This window comes from Pleurodeles waltl, chromosome 3_2 (assembly GCF_031143425.1).
Source record: "Pleurodeles waltl isolate 20211129_DDA chromosome 3_2, aPleWal1.hap1.20221129, whole genome shotgun sequence".
Taxonomy (NCBI): Eukaryota; Metazoa; Chordata; class Amphibia; order Caudata; family Salamandridae; genus Pleurodeles; species Pleurodeles waltl.
In genome coordinates this window covers 70,579,572-70,607,432 of record NC_090441.1, presented here as the reverse complement: position 1 = coordinate 70,607,432, position 27,861 = coordinate 70,579,572, and the positions used below count along the sequence as shown (strand labels likewise).

General features: G+C 47.3%; 1 protein-coding gene across 1 annotated transcript in view; it reads right to left on the bottom strand.

The window, feature by feature from the left end:
• The window catches only part of HIP1 (huntingtin interacting protein 1), a 375,550-nt gene that overhangs the window by 140,763 nt on the left and 206,926 nt on the right, over nt 1-27,861 (bottom strand). The window contains exons 18-20 of the mRNA XM_069226771.1: nt 20,872-21,066; nt 1,734-1,881; nt 422-508 (exon numbers count right to left, since the gene is read on the bottom strand). Coding sequence (XP_069082872.1) covers nt 422-508; nt 1,734-1,881; nt 20,872-21,066 — 430 coding nt within the window. The remainder of the gene's footprint in view (nt 1-421; nt 509-1,733; nt 1,882-20,871; nt 21,067-27,861) is intronic.

The following is a 27,861-nucleotide window of genomic DNA, read 5'->3' as shown; positions in this document are numbered from 1 at the left end:
GTGCTGGCAGGGGGGTACTGTTCACATAATCATGGTGTTTACTGCTAAGAAGATGAATGTGGTTCAGCAGGGGTCTGTTCTAGTTGAAAATAACTCCTCTGGCTGAGAATGTTTTTTTATAAAATGACTTCAGAGGGACCAGTGGACCTGCACAAACAAGAATGGAAATGGTTTTATCTGTAGCACTGACATTTAACATGCCATCGTACATATAGTTACAATGTGTACAGCTACTCGGACCACGGTGTGCATTTGGGCTGCATGTATATATGAATATAAATGTGTGTGTGTGTATATGTATATGTATATATGCTTATATGTGTGCGCGCACACACACACACACATACATAAACCCCTCCTCTGACCAACCTTTCTTCCTCTCCTGTCCACCGTACACCTCTGAGGTCCCTATACCTCTCACCTGATGGATCGGATATATATTTGCTGAGAGCGCTCTGAAGACTTCCCACTGAGTCCAATGCAAGCTGTGTCCTAGATATTAGGTTGTCTGTAGAAGAGAGAGGATAAGGATAATCAGAAAGGTGTTCAGGTCGTAACCAGCATGAACTAAAGTGACTCTACTCTAAAAGACAGCTGAAGGGATGTATTATGTTCACTGGTGACAGAACAATATCAAAAGAGCATGCTCACCCTATCAGACTAAGCAGACTGCAGCCATTCCCATACATGGTACAGGATGCTCAGGCCCTTAATCCATGGAGAAAGAGTGATGCAATAACACATGAGGTAATGTCAGTCACAAGACAACACAAAAAGGAGTTGCCCTACTAAGATACCAAGAACTAATAACCTGGAAAAAGAGAGAAATAGAGAGAGAGATAGAGAGAGAAATAGAGAGAGAGATAGAGAGAGAAACAGAGAGAGAGAAACAGAGAAAGAGAGAAAGAGAGAAAGAGAGAAAGAGAGAAAGAGAGAAAGAGAGAAAGAGAGAAAGAGAGAAAGAGAGAGAGAGAGAGAGAGAGAGAGAGAGAGAGAGAGAGAGAGAGAGAGAGAGAGAGGTAAAAGAACATTTCCACTAATGAGCACATGCCAGAGAGCCAAATCAGTCATTTCTAGATTCAAAGGAAAGGTCCTTGTAACAGATCCAAATTTAAAGACCATGAGAAATCTTGTTATTCGAAATTGCAAAATACCCCATATGGAAATGGATTCTACATTCCACATCAAGGCTTTGGGATGGGTTTCCACAATCTCCTATAGGAATGTATGCAAAGGTGTCTCCATTTCATTGAAAGTGAATCCCAGAAAAGTAGCTGAAATGGTGTGGGCTAACTAGGGGGTAGCACATTCAGCTGAATTCAAATGTGCTGTAAGGGTTAGTGACAGAGAGGGAGACCTCTAAAGTCATTACCTTTGCAAGTCTGGCTTTTGTAGCCAAGACTTGTCTGCAATATAATTACAAAAATGGTGTGAGAAAACAAAGAACTTCTACATGTTTAAAAGAATAAGAGTAAATAGGCTCTGGTATTGGCATAGTCATTTGGGGACTGAATCAATAGAAATAAAGGCAAAGGCACACAGGGTCCTAGGTAAAGTAAGGGACTAATGTGAGGACCGTGCATTGTGTCCCCGTGGAATAATGTTCTATACAAATGCTAAAGCAGTTTCAGGTCATGCCACTAAGTGTATATTGGCTACTAAGAGCTGAAGAAAAAGGCCAGTGGTTTTAGTAACTACTCCCAGATAAAACAGAGACATATAACCTGCATTACCTGCTGAGCTTGTGCAGCTCAGGTGCCCAGAGTCATCAAGTCTATTCAGCGTGTCCTGCACTATGTGCTCTGCTTCCTGTACAGCACTTTGCAAGAGGACAAACTTTTCTTCCAAGAGTTGGCCCTGTAGAGCTTGTTCTCTGTTTTCCTAAAAAAAAGACAAAACAATTAGAATTAAACCCGACGTACTGACATATTACCCACAGCTTCTCCCAGATGCATACTGTTTTAATAGGAAACAGTTTACACACACTTCTCCCAACAGGTGCACACTACCCAAAGAGGAGCAAATCAGTTTTTAAATGTCACACATGCACTTTCCTGGAGGGTTACAAAATCAAATGCCTCTAAAATACACCTCTAAAAGTGTACTCCCATCCAAGTGAAATATGTACAATGCTGTCTATGGGAATTACACCTCATCTATCACAATTCTAATGTGTTTACTATCATGCCAAATCCACTGATCAAGCAGTACAGGATTCATCCCAACATGGTCACCTGTGGGGCACAAATCAGAACAGTAGTCCTGAGTGGGGTCAGACACCTGATTTCACTCAGCTCACATACACATAGTCATTCCTAAAGGTTGACAAGAAGTATCAAACATTGGACTTGTGACTAACAAGTCAGGTAGTGTATATCCAACAGGGAGCAGCATTATTACCACAGAACGAGGGTGAGGCCACGTAATCAGTTCACAACACGGTTATCATCATGTTTGGACAAATTGAGATGGTCAAGAGGGAGCTACATGGGATTATAAAGCCAATGCAAGAAAAGACAAGGCATTAAACAGATTGAAGTGATGGGAGGACAACAACGGCGATATTTGGGAAGTGGGAGGTGGAAAATCTTCTCTTTGAAAACTGAGGTCAGAGTAGAAAGTTGAGACATCAGACAGAACAAGGTGTGACACTATAGGACTGCCTATGCTGAACACATTAGACCAAAACAGGGACAACACAGGGAAGAGCAAGGACAACATAGCTCGGAGCAAGGACAATGTACGGCAGAGCAAGGACAACGTAGGGTAGAGAAGGGCAATATAGTGTAAAGCAAGGATAACATCGTGCAGAGGAAGGACAACGTAGTACACAGCTAGGACAACAGAGCAGATCAAGAAAGAGAAGAGCAGGTAGAAGATAGAGCAAAAAAATAGTGCAGAAGGCAACTTAGGGCAGAGCAAGAACAGAATAGGGCAGAACAAACATAAGGCAAAGCAAGAACAACACAGTGCAGAGAAAGAACAAAGTAGTGTGCAGCAAGGACAACAAAAGGTCGACCAATACTGCCAGAGCAATGATAACACAGAGCAAATATACCAGTGTAGAAGGAAACCAACGTAGGACAGAGGAAGGAGAATGCAGTAGAACAAGGATGGCAGTGCACAGAAAGGTGGAAACGGGAGAACATGATGTCAGGATGAAGCAACCAGAAGTATAAGGTGCCGCTATCACTTTAGAAAGAAGCATTTGTAATGCAACTGATCTCGCATTTCTCCGAGTTAGAGCTATTATCAGTTGTAAACTCCCAACCGGACTTTTCTTGCCTCATTAAATGGAGAAAAAAAAGCGACCGCGCTGGTACAGTTCACTCGTAGTGAAACCTATGGGCAAAAGTGGAATTATCTATCTAACCGGATCGATGTCATGCAAATCGCTCAACTTCTGCCAAGCAAGATCGCGCTGCGAAAAATGAAAAAAAGTAGCCCACAAACCGGGTGAAAAACAGCGAGCCTCGTATGTTTTCAGTACTTGGTCGCTGCACTCGAGGAGGGCTAACCACCGGAAAAGGCAGATTTTAAAAGGAAAGTCTACAAGCCAATGAAAGACACTGATGACATAGATGGGGCTCCAAGCCCTTTTCTAACTACTACAGCGTCTCGCTAGCGCAGGCTCGACCCTAAAAAAAAGCCCTATTACCTAGAAGTGATATAACATTATCAAGGTAGGGAAGTATTTCAGGGCACAGCTAGGAGAACACATCCAGATAGAGTGGCAAACACTTTGGAAGCAAGAGACCAAAGAAGGCCAAGGTGACACTTAGTGCACAGGAAGCTCTGCATATCAGGTCAGACTGAATGTGCTGAGTGTCAGTCACAGGCGAGAGCAAGGAAAATGCACAGGGCAGAGCACTGTAAGCATACCAGGGCAGAACAATACTGGATAATCAGGACAGCATTAGATGAAAATATGAAGGCAGAGCAAGGTACGTGTTAAATGGAGGAGCTAGCTTCAAATTTTATTACAAGACAGGAGGCTCATATTATGCTATTCTTTTCATGCTTTATTTTAAACAGCAGCCAAGAAACTACAAATCCCAGAATCCCTAGGAAAAAACTACCAAACTGTGTCACAATGGGGTCCACCAATCACACAACGAGCCCCATATTAACTATCTTGACTGAGAGCAACAAGCCCTCTTTTCTTGCTGCTCGCAGTCAAGATAAGTACACTGCTCGCATTTCTATGTATTTCGTCTATCGCATTATATTGTGTATATGGTGTTTATATGCTTTAAACTGTGGTTATGTCTCTATTTCTTTGTGGTCGTTTACGTTATGGTTAAATTACCCCTCTGTACGTTGTTTTTGCCTTAAAACGCGCTCGCGCGCTCCATTTCGCATTTTGCACTGGCAGGCCGACTGTCAGAACGTTCGGTAAACGTTCTGACAGCCGCGCCTCAGGCAACGGCATTCCTGACATTCTTATCTCACACGCGGCGAACACAGCGTGTGCTCAACTCCTTTCACGCTTGTTTTACTTTAAGAGGGTCTGCTTCGGATTCTTTCCGCTTCATTAAGCGGCTACAGCGTGTTCAGCTGTTCACGCTTGACTGCCTGGCTCCTTTATTGACTTTCTTCAGGAAATTCCTTCTGTCTACACACGCTTCGTTGTATTTCAAGCGTGTTTTTTCTCTCAAGGTTAGTGGCACCTCCTCATACCCTCGACCAGCCCCCCCAGACCAATTAACCCTTTCCCAATTATTTCCTTTACTTTAAACAGGAATATTCCTGTTTTTTTCTCCTTGTTATTAAATTTAATTATTGTTTTTTCCCCGATATGTCAGAAGACGACCAAACCCAGTCCATAAAGGACAATTTAAAATCCTTTATCAAGGATTCAGTCCAACACGCCGTGTCGGTGTCCATGTTGGAAGTTTCAAAAAATTTGGAAGCCTCTATTTCGAAAATGCTTCATGCACCCAAAGTTAACCCTCTTTTGAGAGGCAAGAAATGTGTGTCCTATTCTAAGGACAGTTCAAAAGGCGTTTCTCATAAATTTGGGCCTCCAACCCGAGAGGCGAAATCTTCGGGTCTCCCCTCCTCCCCCCTTAACATCCTTCATTTACGGGACACGGACAGTGATGGGGATGATGATGTCTTACAAGACACTTTAGATGATGATTATTTTGATGGGCCTCCGGAGAAAAGGCGGAAAATTTCTCCTCATGAGTACTCCCCTCACTTAGTGCCCGAGGACCTGGTTGACCCGGTTGGCAAACCCTTGTTCGACCCTACTTCCATCCATCATCCCAACTCCTCTGAATGGTTCCCCTCCGATCATGTTTCGGATTACGTCTCTTTCTATCTCTGACACCCCCTGGATAAATCATCCAGAAATAAATTAAAATCTGAATGTCCCAGACCTTCCCTTCCCTGTAAAGTTACTGATACCCCTGCCATCGACCCCAATATGCTCCTTTTCTTCACAAAATTTGGTAAAGACCCCAAGAAGGGAGTTGACCGAGCCTGGTCAAATTGTCAAGACAGACTCCTAGACTTGGTGGGTCCTCTCACCAGGATTTTCGACCTTGCTGAGGACGCCAAGTTGGAGGGCTCACAAGTGGATCCCGACACCCTCTCCAACTGGGCTCAACGGGCAATCTGTATGTTGGGCAACGCCAACTCCTACAGTTCCCAGGAACGTCGTAAAAGCCTCCTCCTCAGGATTGATCCAAAACTCAGCACTCTTGCTTCTAAGGAGGAAGGCCTTAATGCCGATGGTCTTCTCTTTGGAGACTCTTTCATAAAAGAGATGGGCAAGTACGTCTCTACTTTTAATTCTCTGGACAAAGCTCATTATTCAATGAAGAGAATATTTTCCAATCGGGTTTTTGGAAGGGCCGGCAAAGGAAGGAGCCGTTTTGCCGGCCGCTTCTCGGCAAGAGGTCAATCTCTCAACAGAGGCTCCTACACCCAGTCCAACCAGCTTGAAGTGTATCAAGGATACAAGCCCCAATTCTACCCCCGCAGATTCCGCGGCGGCCGCAACAGGGGTTACAGAGCTAAAGGAGAACAACTTGCAGGTAAGAACTTTCAGTTCTGGCCTTCCTCCAGTAGGAGGCAGACTAGCTTTGTGTTTAAACGCTTGGTTGTCAATAACTTCCGATCCTTGGGTAATCCAGACCGTCCAAGGCTATTGCATAGAACTTTACCAGATTCCTTTTCAACCCTTTCTTCCCCGCCCCCTTCGGTTTTCTCACGATCAATCTCGCCTCATTCAGGTCGAGATACAGGATTTACTGTCAAAACAAGCGATCGAAGAAGTACCCTTCGATGCTTCGGGGTTTCTCAGCAATATCTTTTTGGTTCAAAAGAAAAACAAAAAACATCGCCCGGTCATAAATTTGAAGGAGTTCAACAACTTTGTAGTGTATCAACACTTCAAGATGGAAACTATTCTCCGTCTCAGGGATATCTTTCTTCACGACTGGTTAGTTCGCATAGATCTCCAGGATGCATATCTCTCAGTACCGGTGCACCCTTCTTTCAGAAAATTCCTCCAGTTTCGGTGGGAACATACTTTCTTTCGTTTCAAAACTCTTCCCTTCGGTCTTTCTTCTGCCCCTTGGTGCTTCACCAAGGTACTCAAACCCGTGGTGGCTTTTCTCAGGGCTCAAGGGATACGCCTTATTGTCTATCTCGACGACTTCCTATTGATGGCCCGAGACAAGTCTTCCCTGACAGTCCATCTAAAAATTTGCCAGGACCTCCTTTCTCAGTTGGGGTTCCTTATAAACTTCCAAAAGTCAGCTCTGGTTCCTTCTCAAACTCTCGAGTTCCTGGGATTCCTCGTCAACACCGCTGAGTCGATTCTCCAGCTTCCCCAAGACAAAGTTTCTTTGATAAAGAAAGAAATTCGTCATGCCCTGTCTCTTCCTTGTACTTCCCTCCGGGCACTGGCTCGTCTTGTAGGCCTCCTTTCCTCTTCCATCCAGGCCATATTTCCGGGCCCTCTTCATTACAGAGCCCTTCAGAGGCTCAAGATCCGACACCTTCAACAGGGTCTGTCATATTCGGATCAGGTGGTTCTCGACGCGGACTCCAGGGAAGAACTCATATGGTGGATGAGTCATTTAGACGCCTGGAACGGGAGAACGATTTTCTCTGCCGCCCCAGATCTTGTCTTAGAGTCAGATGCAAGTCTGACAGGATGGGGCGCAAGATGTGGTCCACACTCGACTGGCGGACCATGGTCCGTTCAGGAGTCGTCAATGCACATAAACTGTTTAGAGATGCTTGCAGGTTCCTTGGCCATCCAGTCCTTTACCAAAGACAGAGTAAAATGTTCCATTCTTCTCAGAATGGACAATCTATCGGCAGTAACTTACATAAACCGCCTGGGCAGGACTCGGTCCAACCTCTTGGCCAAGAGTCTTTGGGAGTTTTGTCTTCACAAAAATATTTCGGTCAGAGCGGAATATCTCCCAGGCAATCTCAATGTGGTGGCCGATTGGTTCTCGAGGCACTCCCACGACTCAAGCGACTGGCGACTTCACCCTTCTATATTCAAGCGTCTTTCTTCTATCTTCGGTACAATGTCGATAGACCTCTTTGCCTCAAGACTCAACTCCCATCTTCCCAAATTCTTCAGCTGGAGACCAGATCCCTTAGCGTTAGCTTCCAACGCTTTTCTCCAAACGTGGCCTCCTTCCCTTCTGTACGCCTTTCCCCCCTTCCTCTTTATTGCTCGGGTCCTAGCAAATGTCCGCCGTCAGGGCTCCTCCCTAGTGTTAATCACCCTATTCTGGCAGTTTCAACCCTGGTTTCCGACCCTTTTAGAACTCTCGTCAGATCTTCCAGTTCTGATCTCCCCGTTCCCAGACCTTCTTCTGAATCCCCAGGGACATCCTCACAATCTCATAATACAAGGTTCCCTATCCCTCATAGCTTGGAGAGTTTCGGGGCTTCCTGGAGAACCCCAGGAATTTTGCAACAGGCTGTCCAATTCATCCAACAATCTTGGGCTCTGGGTACCTCAAAGGTCTATTGAGCGGCTTGGTCAGTATGGTGCAGCTGGTGTATGGACAGGGATTCCAATCCTGTTTCAGCTGATGTTACCTTAATTGTAAATTTCCTAGCTTCCTTAGCCTCTCAGGGCAAGGCGTATCGTACCGTCAATACATATAGATCAGCAATTTCTTCAGAACACGTCAGGGTGGGTGGTAGACCAGTAGGAGAGCATCCCTTAGTGTGCCGTCTACTAAAAGGAATATGTTTTTCCAAACCCCCAACCTTCAAATATAAGTCTATGTGGGATGTGAATTCCGTCCTCCGTCTTCTTCTTTCTTGGCCCGATAATTCGGAACTTTCGTTAAAATATTTGTCGGCTAAAATCACTATGCTCCTCTGCTTGGTCTCTATCAAACGAGTTTCGGATGGTAAAGCTCTGGATGTTTCCTCCTTTCATTTCTCTGCCTCTGGTGTGTGTTTCAATGTGGCTAGGCGTACTAAGACCAATTTGTCTTCGTGCTTTATCCCTTTTTTCCCTCCCAACCTAAGTTGTGTGTGGCTAATTGTTTAAAAACGTACGTTTCACGAACTGCAGATCTCAGGACGACCTCTTCTTCCCAGTTGCTGATTTCCTACCAAAAGCCCCACAAACCTGTCTCATCTCCCACTTTAGCCTGTTGGCTCAAGTGGCTGATGAATTTGTCTGGTGTCCCTATTGACATTTATGGTGCCCATTCCATTAGAGGAGCTACGGCTTCTAAGGCCTTTTTTGCTGGGGCTAGTCTACAGGATATCCTTAGATCTGCAGATTGGTCTAACGTCAATACGTTTAGAACGTTCTATTGTAAACCGGTTGACCATCCTATGCAAAATGTTGTTTCATTGCTTTGAACAAGCATAATATGAGCCTCCTGTCTTGTAATAAAATGGAGATTTTCCCAGCCTTGGTGTCTGAAAGGCTAGATTTTATTAAAGACAAGGAGGTGAGTATTATCCCGCCTCTTCTAACCCTCCCTGTTCTTTTATTCTAGTTGCCTCAACCGCAACCAATAGCAACGCTGCTGTCTGACCAGCTTCCTTCAACTCCGTCTTCTGGACCTTCTCCTCAACCAACAGGATCTTCACGGAGTTATCCTTTCCTCAAGGCCTTCTGTTTAGACGTCCTTACCGCATTTTTGACTCTTTATGGTCTACTATTGTTTTTCTTGCATCGTTCTATTGACTGACTTTCGCAAGAAAAGAGGGCTTGTTGCTCTCAGTCATGATAGTTATTATGGGGCTCGTTGTGTGATTGGTGGACCCCATTGTGACAGTTTGGTAGTTTTATTCCCAGGGATTCTGGGATTTGTAGTTTCTTGGCTGCTGTTTAAAATAAAGAATGAAAAGAATAGCATAATACTCGCCTCCTTGTCTTTAATAAAATCTAGCCTTTCAGACACCAAGGCTAGGAAAATCTCAATTCAACCCTCAAAAACAGAGAAACTTCTCCAGTGCTGCTGCAACTCACTACTAGCTCATTCAGTCAGGTTTGCATCTGTTTGCTGAGAGGCTGCTGAGAGGAAGGAGAGAGGAGGGAGGAGCTTTGGCCGCTCTGGCCTCTCCACTGCTCTTGGCTGGCCAGGCTCTGAGCACCAAGCCAAACGTGCAAGCCGAGCCCCGACCACACACTCCCCTTCACAAGACAGTTTGGCAGTGGTCCTGGTGGGCTGCTGACAGGCCCCTGGGCTCACGGCAGGCCGGCTGGCTGTAAGAGACTAGCCGAAGACTGGAGTCAGAGCCTGATGGCCTGTGCCACATAAGTAACTGGAGCAGCCGGGCAGGTGAGGCAGTGGTCTTGGGCGGTAGTGTGAGGGCTGCTGGTGCGGGCGGGAAGCACTAGGCTGCTGGTAGCCTGCCCTGTGCAGATGCGGCTGGCATTAGGGCAGTGCAGCTTGCATGGTCAAGGTTGCCTTGCTCTGCTCTGCCCTTGGTTGCCTCCCCAGCACAGCACAGCCTGGCCCCCCTGGAGCCCCTTTGGAGTCCTGGGAGAAGCCCTTGGAGGTCAGGTGTACTCCCTGAGTGACTCTGAGTGCCCCTGGAGCATCACTGGAAAACCCCTCCGATGCCCCATGCCTGGCTCCCTCTGACCACACGATCAAATCTTAAATGTTATTCCTCCAAGTTCTGAGGGGGGCACCAAGGCACTCACACCGCACTTGACATCGGAATGGACCGCACCAGCTCCATATCACAGCCACACTAACACAAAGCACTCAACCTGGTGCCTAACAGCATGGCAGCCCCTCCTGGGGTGGTGGCGGCGCACCTCAGGAGAGCGGTCTAATTCTGAAAGACTGACACTGGGCACCTTACAGCTGCATCTGAACAAGGCACTATATCTGTGCAATTTACACAAGTGCTCATTCCTGGTGCAGCGTGTTCGCGCCTCCCCACACCTCGGGTCTCCAGACTGGGGGGGTGGCAGCCCCCTTGTGCTTAAAGATCTTTTAATAAAACTTCGCCACCATGCGTAAAAGAAAAGCTCTCCCTCGCAAAAAAAATTCTGAATCCTCACTGGAAAAGTCCCCCTCCCGCCAGGTCTCCTCGCTTCGGGGGCTACATCTTGCTTACAGTCCGCCTAACAAACTTGGAAAACAAGGGACGGAGGTGCATGGCCAAGATGGTATATTACTAATAGTAACGAAAACATCAGCAACAGCCTCAATCCCTGAGGTTAATACAGCACAGAGGTTAGGTGTTAACACGAAGAATGCCCGCTCTGAAGTAAACATCCTCGGATGGGCCAAAGAGATAAGCGGGTTCCCTGCTTGAGCTGGCGTTCATTCCACTTTATACCCCTCACGCCGAACACAACATTCTAAACGGGGGCAATCTAATGTGCTTCTTTCTTAACTCTGAAACACCTAACCTCGACTGATCTGATCTCTGTGAAATTTGTCTGTATCCCAGACAGAGGAATATCGGACGCCACAATAACAATGTGGTGAAGCACTGAAGCAAGAGACGCCATCTTGAGTGAACTGGGACATCGAACTGCTAAAACTATCTGCGCCAAAATATCCATACCCACTACTGCTGCCAAACAACCCCCAGACCACACACAAGCATCCTTAGGGGAGCACAGGGTGCCACCCACGACTGCCCCCAAGCGTAACAAGTCACAAGCTCCCTAGAAGTCTCATGAATCCATAATGCGAGAAATGTACTGCATGTGGCAAGAAATAACGTCGACAGATGGAGCCATCCAGGTAACTTCAATCGCAGCCCTACAAGGGACTATCCTTGGTCTACCTGGCGCAGACACCCCCCTTGCCAGATACCCATATTGGTGCCCAGGCTCACAATCACATCGTGGAATGTGGCCAGTCTAAAACAATACTGACAAGTAAACCTGCGATGGCACTCTTGATCAACAGTGACATAATCTGCCTGCAAGAAACATGGGCGCGCGCCCCCACAGTGATGCATGGCTACTATGAGCTCTTCAAGCGAGCAATACGCACAAACCAGTTCGGCCGACCATCGGGAGATCTCACTATATTCATTAAGCAAATGACCAAGATCACTGTATCACCTATCAGGCCGTGCAAGGGGCACTACTCTACGGCTTAACGCTGCGGCACACAAAGTCACCGCTGCTTCTGATAAATTAACATAACCCACAGAGAGCCCACAAACTTATGGCAACCATTAACCTTTGCAACTGCCTGGAAATAATTCCGGTCAAACATGCTACCTATCCAGTTGTGCTACTGTGGGACTTTAACATCAGTGGTCTGGGAAACAGCTCGAGACCTGGCAGAGAACAAGGTATAATGACCGATCTCCTAAACACCTTCAAACTAATCCCAGCTGAGCAAGCACTCAAAGCCAGAGCTCCGAACTGTCAGTTCATCCCCACGTTCAAAGGTATCTCAACTATTGATTATATCTTCATGTCGGAACCTCGAATAAGCCAGCTCCTCAGCCTCGAGATACCCAACAGGTGTGAAAGGGACCACAATCCATTGATCTTAACTGTGAATCTTGGAGCTGCTCTAGCGACCAGGCTGCTAGCTGTGGGGTCCTCACCCCGGGCCGAAGAAATAAACTTAGGCTGATCGAGTGGAGACTGATAGACACCCCACCAGTGCCAAACTGGCTACAAAACACGATCAGGGACCCTCATGTCACCGGGTGGGCCCTTGGGCCTAAATGGACTGCTCTGACCATAACATCCACCCTGCAGCCCAGTGCGGCACACACGCACCCCTGTGGAAAACCCTATAAGGAGCCTCACCCACACTACAATAAGGCCATTGTCTGTTCATGGAGTGCGCTACGATCCTTTGGGCAATGGTGGTTAAACGGAACCAGGAGTGTAGGGCCCTCAAGTCACTGCACCTCAGCGGGGTTTCTATGTGTGGTCATGAGTAGGTTATCAATACTAACGTCTGACTTGAGACACATCTATGGGTGTTGCTCAACTTAGAAATAAATCTGATTATACACTAAACCTTAAACTGAAGCTAAGTAAAGCATGTGAGCATTTATATATTCTAAAGGTTTCCTCAAGAATAGAATAATTAATTCGATCTAGAAACCAAAGTCTAATATACGGAATAGGCTTCAAGAAGGAACATCATGCTACAAATATCTGTGGTCACGTATTGAAATATATTGGAGCAGGTCTAGATACAGTTCAGTATGTAAATAAACACATGAAACCATGCTACGTAGAACACTCTAAGAGGTCGGTCTATGCTTAGATTTTTTTTTAAACAAAAAATATGTGCTGGTGTAGGAAGTTGGCTCTGTATGTGCTATTTCAAAGTAAGGAATAGCATGCACAGAGTCCAAGGGTTCCCCTTAGAGGTAAAATAGTGGTAAAAAGAGATAATACTAATGCTCTATTTTATGGTAGTGTGGTCGAGCAGTAGGCTTATCCAAGGAGTAGTGTTAAGCATTTGTTGTACATACACATAGACAATAAATGAGGTACACACACTCAGAGACAAATCCAGCCAATAGGTTTTGTATAGAAAAATATCTTTTCTTAGTTTATTTTAAGAACCACAGGTTCAAATTTAACATGTAATATCTTGTTTGAAAGGTATTGCAGGTAAGTACATTAGGAACTTTGAACCATTTCAATTGCATGTATACTTTTCAAGTTATTCACAAATAGCTATTTCAAAAGTGGACACAGTGCAATTTTCACAGTTCCTGGGGGAGGTAAGTTTTTGTTAGTTTTACCAGGTAAGTAAGACACTTACAGGGTCCAGTTCTTGGTCCAAGGTAGCCCACCGTTGGGGGTTCAGAGCAACCCCAAAGTTACCACACCAGCAGCTCAGGGCCGGTCAGGTGCAGAGTTCAAAGTGGTGCCCAAAACGCATAGGCTTCAATGGAGAGAAGGGGGTGCCCCGGTTCCAGTCTGCCCGCAGGTAAGTACCCGCGTCTTCGGAGGGCAGACCAGGGGGGTTTTGTAGGGCACCGGGGGGGACACAAGCCCACACAGAAATTTCACCCTCAGCGGCGCGGGGGCGGCCGGGTGCAGTGTTAGAACAAGCGTCGGGTTCGCAATGGAAGTCAATGAGAGATCAGGGGATCTCTTCAGCGCTGCAGGCAGGCAAGGGGGGGCTTCCTCGGGGAAACCTCCACTTGGGCAAGGGAGAGGGACTCCTGGGGGTCACTTCTGCAGTGAAAGTCCGGTCCTTCAGGTCCTGGGGGCTGCGGGTGCAGGGTCTTTTCCAGGTGTCGGGACTTAGGTTTCAGAGAGTCGCGGTCAGGGGAAGCCTCGGGATTCCCTCTGCAGGCGGCGCTGTGGGGGCTCAGGGGGGACAGGTTTTGGTACTCACGGTGGTAGAGTAGTCCGGGGGTCCTCCCTGAGGTGTTGGTTCTCCACCAGCCGAGTCGGGGTCGCCGGGTGCAGGGTTGCAAGTCTCACGCTTCTTGCGGGGAGATTGCAGGGTTCTTTAAAGCTGCTCCTTTGGATAAAGTTGCAGGTCCGCTGTCCTCGGGAGTTTCTTGTCGTCGTCGAAGCAGGGCAGTCCTCCGAGGATTCAGAGGTCGCTGGTCCCTTTGGAAGGCGTCGCTGGAGCAGAGTTCTTTGGAAGGCAGGAGACAGGCCGGTGAGTTTCTGGAGCCAAGGCAGTTGTTGTCTTCTGGTCTTCCTCTGCAGGGGTTTCAGCTAGGCAGTCCTTCTTCTTGTTGTTGCAGGAATCTAAATTCTTAGGTTCAGGGAAGCCCTTAAATACTAAATTTAAGGGCGTGTTTAGGTCTGGGGGTTAGTAGCCAATGGCTACTAGCCCTGAGGGTGGGTACACCCTCTTTGTGCCTCCTCCCAAGGGGAGGGGGTCACATTCCTATCCCTATTGGGGGAATCCTCCTTCTTCAAGATGGAGGATTTCTAAAAGTCAGAGGCACCTCAGCTCAGGACACCTTAGGGGCTGTCCTGACTGGCCAGTGACTCCTTGTTTTTCTCATTATCTCTCCTGGACTTGCCGCCAAAAGTGGGGGCTGGGTCCAGGAGGCAGGCATCTCCACTAGCTGGAGTGCCCTGGGGCATTGTAACACGAAGCTTGAGCCTTTGAAGCTCACTGCTAGGTGTTACAGTTCCTGCAGGGGGGAGGTGTGAAGCACCTCCACCCAGAGCAGGCTTTGTTTCTGTCCTCAGAGAGCACAAAGGCTCTCACCGCATGAGGTCAGACACTCGTCTCTCAGCAGCAGGCTGGCACAGACCAGTCAGTCCTGCACTGAACAATTGGGTAAAATACAGGGGGTATCTCTAAGATGCCCTCTGTGTGCATTTTTTAATAAATCCAACACTGGCATCAGTGTGGGTTTATTATTCTGAGAAGTTTGATACTAAACTTCCCAGTATTCAGTGTAGCCATTATGGAGCTGTGGAGTTCGTTTTTGACAGACTCCCAGCCCATATACTCCTATGGCTACCCTGCACTTACAATGTCTAAGGTTTTGCTTAGACACTGTAGGGGCATAGTGCTCATGCACATATGCCCTCACCTGTGGTATAGTGCACCCTGCCTTAGGGCTGTAAGGCCTACTAGAGGGGTGACTTACCTATGCCACAGGCAGTGGGAGGTTGGCATGGCACCCTGAGGGGAGTGCCATGTCGACTTAGTCATTTTCTCCCCATCAGCACACACATGCTGGCAAGCAGTGTGTCTGTGCTGAGTGAGGGGTCCCTAGGGTGGCATAAGACCTGCTGCAGCCCTTAGAGACCTTCCCTGGCATCAGGGCCCTTGGTACCAGGGGTACCAGTTACAAGGGACTTACCTAGGTGCCAGGGTTGTGCCAATTGTGGAGACAATGGTACATTTTAGGTGAAAGAACACTGGTGCTGGGGCCTGGTTAGCAGGGTCCCAGCACACTTCTCAGTCAAGTCAGCATCAGTATCAGGCAAAAAGTGGGGGGTAACTGCAACAGGGAGCCATTTCTTTACACAAGCCCCCCCCAGCCCACAGGCCAGGAGACTCAGCCAAAGCTGGGAGAGTCTTCCTAGTCTGTCAGGCGAGGAAGAGTAGAGGAAATAGGGTGGTTTGTTGCAGGGCCTACTCTGCCTTACATCCTCCTGTTCAGGTCATTCCCTCTGGGGAACTGACCCACTTCCACAGTGATAGGACCTAGTCTGAACTGCCTCTTGTCTGTGCTTTTTATGTCTTCACCCATTCTCTCTATTTTTGGGTTAGAGGTATCCACCTCTGCTAATCTTATCTTAGCCAGGGTCACCCCTAGCTTACCCAAAGAGGTTACCCAGAGCTGGAGTAACCCCACCATGACCAACAGGGTCAGGGGGCCTAACTTGCTATTTGGCAGGGGGTCAGACCACCATGCCAAGGATAGTGCAGCCATAAAGGCTAACACCCAGCAGAGGCCACTGACAGCTATCAGTGCCCAGAACCACACCTTTAGCTCTTCACCTACAAGGGAAGGGGCTAAGTTACAGGCTTCTTTGGGTTCAGGGTGCCTGTCTGCTGTATTAGAGTGGGGGGTTACCACATCTTGTAGTAAACACCCTTCTTCCACTCTTTCTTCTGTTAGCTGAGGAGCCACCCACTCAGGCTTAACAGTTGCCTGACTAGCCAGGACTTCTTGTGGGTCAGGTTGGACTTTATCAGAGCTACTTTTGGAGTTCTCCCCTACTGGAGCAGAATCTCCTTGGCTTGCTGGAACCTTGGCTAAAGGTTGTCCACCTTTCCTACTCTGTTTCCTTTTCTTTTTCTTCTGGGGCCTACTTGCATTTACTGCAGAGGCAGGCACTCCAGAATCCTTGGGAGAGGACTGGCACTGGACCAGTTCTTCTCTTGGGCTCTGACTAACCTCTGGGTAGTCATTTCCAAGGAGACAATCAAGGGGGAGGTCTGTACTGACTACCACCCTTCTCCAGCTAAAAGTCCCACCCACTTCTATGGGCACAAAAGCCACAGGCCTATCAGTGACCCTGTCTGGGCTAACTCTTACTCTGGCCATCTCACCTGGGATGTACTGGTTTGAGAACACCAGCCTGTCATGCACAATAGTGTGACTGGCACAAGTGTCTCTCAGGGCAGTGGCTGGGATTCCATTCACCAGTAGGTGGTGGAAGTGTCTACTTCCCTCTGGAATCTCCAACTCACCTGTTGGGCCCTTTTTCCAGTTGAAGGCTATGAAGACCTCCTCATCTGAGGAGTCATCCCCAATGGCTACACTGGTCACCCCTGGGATTTTGCTAGGGGGTTTGTTTTTGGGACAAGAAGTGTCCTTGGTGTGGTGCCCTGTCTGTTTACAGTTATGGCACCATGCCTTAGTGGCATCCCAGCTCTTACCCTGGTACCCACCTTTGTTTTGGGTTGTGTCTCTGGGCCCACCCACCTGGTCTGGTTTTTGGGGGCCTACAGGGGACTCTTTTTCTTTGTTTCTAGTGTCACCCACTTTCTCCTGTGGAGGCTTTGTAACCCCTTTCTTTTGGTCACCCCCAGTGGAAGTTTTGGTTACCCTAGTCTTGACCCAGTGGTCTGCCTTCTTTCCCAATTCTTGGGGAGAAATTGGACCTAGGTCTACCAGATACTGATGCAACTTTTCATTGAAGCAGTTACTTAAAATGTGTTCTTTCATAAACAAATTATAAAGCCCAACATAGTCATACACTTCATTTCCAGTTACCCAACCATCCAGTGTTTTCACTGAGTAGTCAACATAATCAACCCAGGTCTGGCTCGAGGATTTTTGAGCCCCCCTGAATCTAATTCTATACTCCTCAGTGGAGAATCCAAAGCCCTCAATCAGGGTACCCTTCATGAGGTCATAAGATTCTGCATCTTTTTTAGAGAGTGTGAGGAGTCTATCCCTACACTTTCCTGTGAACATTTCCCAAAGGAGAGCACCCCAGTGAGATTTGTTCACTTTTCTGGTTACACAAGCCCTCTCAAAAGCTGTGAACCATTTGGTGATGTCATCACCATCTTCATATTTTGTTACAATCCCTTTGGGGATTTTCAACATGTCAGGAGAATCTCTGACCCTATTTATGTTGCTGCCACCATTGATGGGTCCTAGGCCCATCTCTTGTCTTTCCCTTTCTATGGCTAGGATCTGTCTTTCCAAAGCCAATCTTTTGGCCATCCTGGCTAACTGGATGTCCTCTTCACTGGAGTTATCCTCAGTGATTTCAGAGTTGTTGGTCCCTACTGTGAGGGAGCCAGCATCTCTGACTATTATTTGTGGAGTCAGGGCTTGAGAGGCCCTGTCCTCCCTAGATAGGACTGGTAGGGGGGAATCACCCTCCAAGTCACTATCATCATCCTCTGAGTTGCCATCCTCAGAGGGGTTGGCTCTTTCAAACTCTGCCAAAAGCTCCTGGAGCTGTAGTTTGGAAGGTCTGGGGCCCATTACTATTTTCTTTAGTGTACAGAGTGACCTTAGCTCCCTCATCTTAAGATGGAGGTAAGGTGTGGTGTCGAGTTCCACCACATTCATCTCTGCACTAGACATTATGCTTCTAAAAGTTGGAATACTTTTTAAGAATCTAAAAACTAGTTCTAGAATCTAATTCAAACTTTTACCAAACTTTTAAACTCTAAAAAGGAAATGCTAACAGGGACTAACACAAGGCCCTAGCAGGACTTTAAAGAATTTAGAAAACTTTTCAAATTGCAAAAATCAATTTCTAATGACAATTTTGGAATTTGTCGTGTGATCAGGTATTGGCTGAGTAGTCCAGCAAATGCAAAGTCTTGTACCCCACCGCTGATCCACCAATGTAGGAAGTTGGCTCTGTATGTGCTATTTCAAAGTAAGGAATAGCATCCCCAGAGTCCAAGGGTTCCCCTTAGAGGTAAAATAGTGGTAAAAAGAGATAATACTAATGCTCTATTTTATGGTAGTGTGGTCGAGCAGTAGGCTTATCCAAGGAGTAGTGTTAAGCATTTGTTGTACATACACATAGACAATAAATGAGGTACACACACTCAGAGACAAATCCAGCCAATAGGTTTTGTATAGAAAAATATCTTTTCTTAGTTTATTTTAAGAACCACAGGTTCAAATTTAACATGTAATATCTTGTTTGAAAGGTATTGCAGGTAAGTACATTAGGAACTTTGAACCATTTCAATTGCATGTATACTTTTCAAGTTATTCACAAATAGCTATTCGGAGGGCAGACCAGGGGGGTTTTGTAGGGCACCGGGGGGGGACACAAGCCCACACAGAAATTTCACCCTCAGCGGCGCGGGGGCGGCCGGGTGCAGTGTTAGAACAAGCGTCGGGTTCGCAATGGAAGTCAATGAGAGATCAGGGGATCTCTTCAGCGCTGCAGGCAGGCAAGGGGGGGCTTCCTCGGGGAAACCTCCACTTGGGCAAGGGAGAGGGACTCCTGGGGGTCACTTCTGCAGTGAAAGTCCGGTCCTTCAGGTCCTGGGGGCTGCGGGTGCAGGGTCTTTTCCAGGCGTCGGGACTTAGGTTTCAGAGAGTCGCGGTCAGGGGAAGCCTCGGGATTCCCTCTGCAGGCGGCGCTGTGGGGGCTCAGGGGGGACAGGTTTTGGTACTCACAGTCGTAGAGTAGTCCGGGGGTCCTCCCTGAGGTGTTGGTTCTCCACCAGCCGAGTCGGGGTCGCCGGGTGCAGGGTTGCAAGTCTCACGCTTCTTGCGGGGAGATTGCAGGGTTCTTTAAAGCTGCTCCTTTGGATAAAGTTGCAGTCTTTTTGGAGCAGGTCCGCTGTCCTCGGGAGTTTCTTGTCGTCGTCGAAGCAGGGCAGTCCTCAGAGGATTCAGAGGTCGCTGGTCCCTTTGGAAGGCGTCGCTGGAGCAGAGTTCTTTGGAAGGCAGGAGACAGGCCGGTGAGTTTCTGGAGCCAAGGCAGTTGTTGTCTTCTGGTCTTCCTCTGCAGGGGTTTCAGCTAGGCAGTCCTTCTTCTTGTTGTTGCAGGAATCTAAATTCTTAGGTTCAGGGAAGCCCTTAAATACTAAATTTAAGGGCGTGTTTAGGTCTGGGGGGTTAGTAGCCAATGGCTACTAGCCCTGAGGGTGGGTACACCCTCTTTGTGCCTCCTCCCAAGGGGAGGGGGTCACATTCCTATCCCTATTGGGGGAATCCTCCTTCTTCAAGATGGAGGATTTCTAAAAGTCAGAGGCACCTCAGCTCAGGACACCTTAGGGGCTGTCCTGACTGGCCAGTGACTCCTCCTTGTTTTTCTCATTATCTCTCCTGGACTTGCCGCCAAAAGTGGGGGCTGGGTCCAGGAGGCGGGCATCTCCACTAGCTGGAGTGCCCTGGGGCATTGTAACACGAAGCTTGAGCCTTTGAAGCTCACTGCTAGGTGTTACAGTTCCTGCAGGGGGGAGGTGTAAAGCACCTCCACCCAGAGCAGGCTTTGTTTCTGTCCTCAGAGAGCACAAAGGCTCTCACCGCATGAGGTCAGACACTCGTCTCTCAGCAGCAGGCTGGCACAGACCAGTCAGTCCTGCACTGAACAATTGGGTAAAATACAGGGGGTATCTCTAAGATGCCCTCTGTGTGCATTTTTTAATAAATCCAACACTGGCATCAGTGTGGGTTTATTATTCTGAGAAGTTTGATACTAAACTTCCCAGTATTCAGTGTAGCCATTATGGAGCTGTGGAGTTCGTTTTTGACAGACTCCCAGCCCATATACTCTTATGGCTACCCTGCACTTACAATGTCTAAGGTTTTGCTTAGACACTGTAGGGGCATAGTGCTCATGCACATATGCCCTCACCTGTGGTATAGTGCACCCTGCCTTAGGGCTGTAAGGCCTACTAGAGGGGTATCTATGCCACAGGCAGTGCGAGGTTGGCATGGCACCCTGAGGGGAGTGCCATGTCGACTTAGTCATTTTCTCCCCATCAGCACACACAAGCTGGCAAGCAGTGTGTCTGTGCTGAGTGAGGGGTCCCTAGGGTGGCATAAGACCTGCTGCAGCCCTTAGAGACCTTCCCTGGCATCAGGGCCCTTGGTACCAGGGGTACCAGTTACAAGGGACTTACCTAGGTGCCAGGGTTGTGCCAATTGTGGAGACAATGGTACATTTTAGGTGAAAGAACACTGGTGCTGGGGCCTGGTTAGCAGGGTCCCAGCACACTTCTCAGTCAAGTCAGCATCAGTATCAGGCAAAAAGTGGGGGGTAACTGCAACAGGGAGCCATTTCTTTACAGCTGGTATCAGCATGTCGGTAATACTGCGTGTTCTCTGCACCCTCGCAGCTTATGGTCTGTACCAATCGTGTTCTTGTTTTCAAGAGACACCTCACCATCAAAAGCTGGTATTACTAGAAAATGATTTAAACAGAGAAAGTAATCAAAAGTGACATCCCTGTCACCCAGAATGTTTTCTGCCCTTGGGAGGTGTTCCAATGCCCAGAGTCAGCGGACTACCCGTTCTGGGCCTTGTTAAGGTGAGTACCTTTTCTGCGAGCTGTGCTTGCACTGCCTGTAGGGATGCATCGCTGGCCTCCTTCTCGCTGGACAATCGTTCACTCAGTAGTTGGAGCTCCGTCTGTAGGGACATCACCTGCTGCTCATGCTGTGCCACGGTCCCCTCCAGGCCACTTCGCTCCTGCTCCAGAGACGCAATCCTGGAGCTCTGGTCTGTGCTGGTCTGTAGTGAAAAGTAACCAGAAAACACTTAGGTAATCATGGGGGTGGGATGAAAAGAGTATTATTGTAAACTAAGAATGGGTGGTTAATCATGACACGTTCTGATGGCCTAACCATATGAAGAAAAAAGAAAAGAAAACACACACAAAAAACAAACAAACAACAAATCAAGGAAAGAATGTAAAGTCAATTCATGTACAATGAGAAAGAGAAAAGGCCATACTCTTTCGATATGGCAAAGAGACGACAATCATGTATAATTTACAATGGAGATACAATGGAATGTCTAGTCACATGTATGCAGTCAGAAGAATAAATTGCTTACTTTTTTACTTTTGCCAACAAATTTTCTAATGGATGTTATTCTTGCCGTAGAATCATCATACTATGATATAACTTCCAAGCAGAGAATAGATCTGTAATGTGTTGCAGTCACTAAAGGAAACACAAGCTGCTCCAGAGCAACTTCCTCCGATGAAGAAGTGCAGCTAGCACAGGAAGTAACCTTCCCACTTATTAATTCAGAGGATACATAAAGGTTAACTGTGAAATATGGTCCAATACCGCTATGAAGGAGTTCTGGTGACATCATAGACAAACATACAGAAGGCAGAGTAGCCAGTAATTGTCACCAGAACCCACACATAGCAATTTAGGACCATATTAGACACGAAGCCCATTATGTACTTTTAAAAATTCAGTGTAACTTTTGGGGTAGTTAGCTGGAAGAACAAGTTACTGATCTTGAGTAACCCTCTTTCTGGTGGATACACTAACTGCAAAATCCTCATCTGAAAATATTCCCTATGTACCAGACTGAATCCGAAACTTCCCAGTGATGCTACTGTGTGGCACTAGGTGGTGCTGGGTATCTTTATGCTGGCTCCATATTGCCCCAGAAGTGACGTAGTAGAGTCGCGCAAAAGCGCCATCACTATGCGCTGATGTCAGTTTCTTGATAATCTCTTTCTGAGCCCTCTAACATGGAGCCTGGCAGATGTCAAGGACAGGCACTACAGTAGCCAATGCAGTAATAGCAGCTTAGCCCTCGTGAAATGGGCTATCAGACCTTCCAGCGGCTGCTTCTTGGCCACTGCGTAGCAGATCGTAATGCAGAGGACTATCCACCTCAAAAGGGTTCTCATCTGCACAGCCTTCCCTTTCTTTGCCTCGGAGAACCTCACAAAAATGCTCATTGTCTACAATGTGTTTTTTGCTACAATCAATATAAAAGCTTAAAACCCTCATGGTGTACAGCTGATGAAGTATTTCCTTCTCTTTCAAGGGATGTCGACAGTGGGAGGAGAAGGGCATTATTGGGTCACAGATTGTCCAACTTGGAAAGCAGTCACAATTTTAGGCGAGAAGTCTGCCTGCGTTTTGTACACCAATTTTTCAGGCAAAATGGTGATGTAGGGCAGTTGCCTGAAGTTCAATTATGCTATGAGGTTTAGTAACCGCAATCAGGAAGATAGTCTAAAAAGTCAAAAGATGTAGCGAGCAATTATGCATCGACTCGAAGGGCATGCTCATGAGAAACATTAAGACCAAATTAAGGTCTCACTATGGCACCGCAAAAGGTTTAGGAAGGAATATTTACCAAACCTTTGATAAACCACATCACAACAGGTGATTTAAATCAGGACAGTTGATCCGGCAAACGTAAACAGATTGATACATTACCTTCGATAGTGGCCACCGCAAGGCCTTGGAGGACCAAAGGCAAAACAAACAAAAGAACATACAACAGCTTGTCTTATAAAGGGCCACACTTAAGAATACCACACCAGGCTGCAATCCTGCCAGCCCCTGACATAAACTGGCTTTGTGGAAGGGATTCGGGACATCCTCCACTTTAAATAGCAGATATAATGTAGCCAACTGCTGCCACTCAATGACCATGCACGGAGACGTAGACTGCGCAGGTTCATGTGCAGGACCCTGCCCTGTTGCTGCAACAGAAAATTATTTCAAAGTGCAAACCTTGTCAGAGGACAGAAGCACATGTCCAGAAGATCTGGGTACCATATCCTCCTGGCCCAATCTACAGCTACTAGGATGGCTTGGGCTTAGTTGTATCTGATTATTTTTCAGAACTCAGGGAAGAAAGGGCCGAGGCAAGAAGGTGTACAGGTGTCCCATGTTTCATTCCACCCAGAGTGCATCTCCGAGAGGGCGTTCTCACGGAAACGCAAAAGCCCAAACCTTTGACACTGCATGTTCTTGATGGTGGGGAAAAGAGCTAGCCAGGGTTCTCCACACTGTTAAAAGATGCGCTGCGCCACCTCAGGATGCAGCTGTAATTTGTGATATGCCACACACCGCAGGCTTAACTTTTCTGCTCTCGTATTCAAAGATCCAGCCAGGTAGTTTGCAATCAGGGAAGTGCCCTGATGCTCCAACCAACTCCAGAGGAACAAAACCTTCTGGAAAAGGACCACGGATCCCACTCGGCCCTGCTTGTTGCAATACCACTTTGGGGTGATGTTGTCACTGAGAACATGCACCAGCATCCCCCTTTGTGGATAGCAGTGGTGCCCCCGTGGCCTCTGCATTTCCTGCCAGACCCACCTCCCCGGCTTCAAAAGCACTGGGGTGATTGCTGCAGAAGTTGAGGTAACTGTCACTGTCTATATGTCATCTCACTGAAGAAGCCTCTGAATTTCCTGAACTGATGTGGGAACTCCTTGGCAGGGGTCAAGAGACTCAGTGAGTATGCCTTGGTTCTACTGATCTTAAACACTCCAAGGTAGAATCAGCTTGTTCGCCAAAAAGATACAAGTCATCAAAGGACATCCCAATGAGAGAGGCTTGTAGACTTCCAGACAATTTGATTATATGCATTCACGCTTGGTGGTGGAGGACACAACACTTGCGTTAACTGCCCTTCTATGGCAATCAGTAGTATCAAGACAAGTGCAATCACTCATTTGGCTGCTCCCTGACCATCATGAATTGTTTGAACCAGAAAGGCACGAAGGTCTTCTAAGACAACCGGCAAGATCTTGAAGGCCATATACATGCATGCTGTGACCCCTTTACATTTACTGATCTCAAGGTCATGCTAGTTGCGGAGAACATGTGTTCCTAACATCTCAATCGTGTTGGACTCAATGTCCTGAGGAGTTGTGGGGGTGAAATGGGGTTCACTTTGCTGGTTGAAGCCTGGACCAGAGGGCTCTCAGGGGTAGGGCATTTAATGGGAAAATCAAGATCACAAGGTGCTGATTTCTCACACCTGGCCACCCGCCTATTCATCGGTTGGCCGGAAGAGGACTTTGACCAAGTGACCATCAATGTATCAGGTATCAGTGACGGCCTCATTAAAGGGACGCAGAGAGATAATCATGGTTGGCCCAGGCTGCAAAATCTCTGGAAGTCTCAAATAAAAGTGGCTGAAATTCCAGGAGCTTAGCTGCCAGTTAAACAACTATTACAAATGATGCACTCTTCTGTTGGGGGCCCAATTGGAGCGTCCACCTCTCTATCAGAGTAAGGAGAAAAGGGGATATTTGGGTGGCATCAAGCCTGCTGGCCACTTGTAAATCCATGTAAAAATTGTCACTAATGGAGCCTCTGCTGGTGTAGCTGCTGTGGTAGTGGCATCGGTACAAAGTTAGGCTGAATGACCACTGGATGTGCTTGAGTAATTTCAAAATACAACAGTTGAGATCAGGCTGCAGTCATTTCAAGGTCAGATACTGGGATCTGCACAAGATACCCTTTTCGGTGACAGTGGTGCTGATACTGGTGTGAATGAAGAAGAGCCCAGTGCAGGTCCTGGAACAGGAGAAATGTATGTGCGGAAGTAGGTATAGGTCCTGGAAAAAGTACTGAGTCCGAGAGGCCTCTAAAATTCTGTCATGCCCGAGGGAGCTGGAATTGCACCTAAAATATGCAGTATGGCTCTTGGTAGGTCTCGATCTGTGCTGCTGATCCTCTGGAGAATATGGGGCGCACCAGGATTAGTTGCAGAATCAGTTACCAAACACACGGGCACCAGTCCAAATAACTGTTCTGCAGAGCTTTCTAAGTTTAATATGCTGCTTGGTGTACCAGTCAGCCACCATTACTTACAGAAGGCAGCTGGGAGTATTTGACCTCTTTTACTAGCAGTTGTGCAGGTAGCATGTGATATATTTTCCCTCAGTCTTTTTCACAGCAGTCTTTATGCTCATTCCCAGAAATGTTCATTACTGATATATTTTCTCGTTTGAAATATATTACCCAGTGGTGATCACCTCTGGGTAGTTATAGTTAGGACATTTCCATAGGAAAAGCATTTTTTTGTTTCCTAATAATTTTGACACCATTTGACCAATCTTAATGAAACTTAAAAAAACAAATATATCAACCACCTCGCCAGGGAGGGAGGTGTCAAAACAGGTTTTCTCCATGCAATTTTCTATAGGAAAATTGAACAGTGATACCACAAACTGCAGAACAGAATTACACCAAATTTGGCAGAAAACCTGACTGTGGTCCAGAAAGTGTTTTTGTGTAATTTGGTGTAAATCAGTTCAGTAGTTGTTGATAAATTATGGTTCAAAATTTTTATACATACCACGCCATGGATGATCTGCGGATACAACTGATCAAAAGATTTGATCTGACTGGTTGATACTACATCAAAATGTGACACCAGCCATTTTAGGTCTTGGGGATTTTACACCCTGTGCTGTATAAAACGTTTTTAAAAAAACAAACAAAAAAAAAATAGAGGGGAGAAAGGTAGGGATACCATGCCCCCCTAGGCATGGTAATGGGTTCCAGTGCCCAAGGGCCTAAAGCTTATTTTCTTGCCTGGTTTATAATCTCAGGCCCACCTCCCTCGGAGTGGGCCAAGGCCCAGAGGTGAGGGGAGGATAGGGGGTTCAATGCTGCCCCACTCTCTGAACCCGTTTCGGGCCTCGGGTAACTCATCGCTCGGGTCCACTTTTTATAAAATTGGGGGGTGGTGCGTGGCTCCCCCACCAAGTCTTTTTGAGCCCCAGAAACATTAACCCCAGGGGCAGATACTGTTTTATTTAGGGGAGGGAGTGCCCCTTCCCTTCTCCCCATGCCTCTTTAAGGCCCTGGAGACCCTATACCCGAGGCCCAGTGTTTTTTTCGGGAAGGGGACTGGAGAGAAGGGCTTTGGACCCCTAACCCCAGTTGTAGACCGGGCCCAAGTACCCCATTGCCTGGAGCCAGATACTTGTGCAGTGCCCCGGGAACCCCATCCGCCTGCTGTAAGGACTCTTATATCTCAATGAGACTGCTGGATTTGGGGCAGCAGCACCTCTGCTTGTAGGCAACTGAGTCACTCCCACACCAGTTAGCAGTTGCCAGCCCAACCCTCCCGGCTCACTAGCAGAACCTCACCCAAACCCAAACGATAAAGGTGATTTGTGGCAGCCTAGCGAGTGGAACTCCCAAGAACCCTCAGGGAAATTATGGTGAACAAGCCTTACCCTTTTCTCTCCACATACAGGTCTCTTACACACACATATAGGCAAGAAGAAGAGATGCAGGACAGTTCCCAATACATTTACTGAAAAGACTGCAATATACAATAAAATGCATGAGCTGCAATGATTAGGATAATGAGGAATAACAAAATCAGGATCATGAAAATTAGAGATGTAAGTACAAACAACCCCAACATATCGCAATAACATGAATATGTAATTCCTATCTAGCAACTAGCAAGAGCATGGCGATGTAAGCAAAAATCCGTCTGTGCAGTGTCTATGTGAAGCACACCCCACCCCCGTTACCTTGATGCACGGGCAGGCCTCCAGTCTCCAGATCAGTCTCTGTAGAGACACAAAGGCTGAGGTCTGCCGCAAACCGACATGAAGTATGGATGGTAAATCATGTCTGGAACCCCCCTCTAATGCCCCTTGTCCCACAAGATATTTATATAGGTGACATGTTTTGTTCTTGTACAGAAGCCTGATGCAGGTATCTTCCTAATCGCTGGACCGTTTACACAGTCTTGTGGCAGCAATACAAAATATTATCCCGTGTCCCTTTCATTCTGTTCCTGCTAACCTGGAGTAAAAGAACACAATGAAAAATGTGTAATCCGTAACACTGATAGTAACGCTCTCACAGAATAGCGATTGACTATGAAAATAAAAACACTCCTGCTAAAACAAGCTGTGCTAAAATGGATAAAACTGAATAAATGAAAACAGAGCATATAATCTGGGTAAAGGGCACAGGCTGCAAGCCTCAGCTAAGCCAAATACTGTGCCCAGGCAAGGAGCTAAAATGGACCCACGACACCCCGGGACCCTGGTGTTCCCTGACCAGAAGAGTGCTGGCACAGAATATAATCTTAACTTCTTGCCCTCACTTTCCTGGGCACGGAAAACAACTTTGATCCTGCCGGGTGGAAGCAGAGAGAAATGCTGCTCCTGCCCACACGGAGAGAAGTGAAAGAGTGGGCTCCTGCCAGCACTGCAATGGGAGCTGGCCATGGAGACGGGTGGGACCATGGAATCCACGGGGATCCCCCCATGGCTGCCAATTTACCATATTTTGTGGATGCCCCGGGAGGGCACCAGGGCACCCACCTTAAAATAAATGCTGACTCTTGCCAGCTTCACAATGGGTGCTGGCTGTAGAGTGGGTGCTGGCTGTAGAGTGGGCTATGGCTGTAGGGGCCTTGGCCTCCCCCTGCACATCCAACTGAGGGTGCACTGGGTAGACTATCCAGCTCCCTTCTCTGGGAGTGATGACTTAATGTCAATTCTGAACAGACTGACCATCCAACCCAGTACTGAACTTGAATGAGCTGCATCCATTC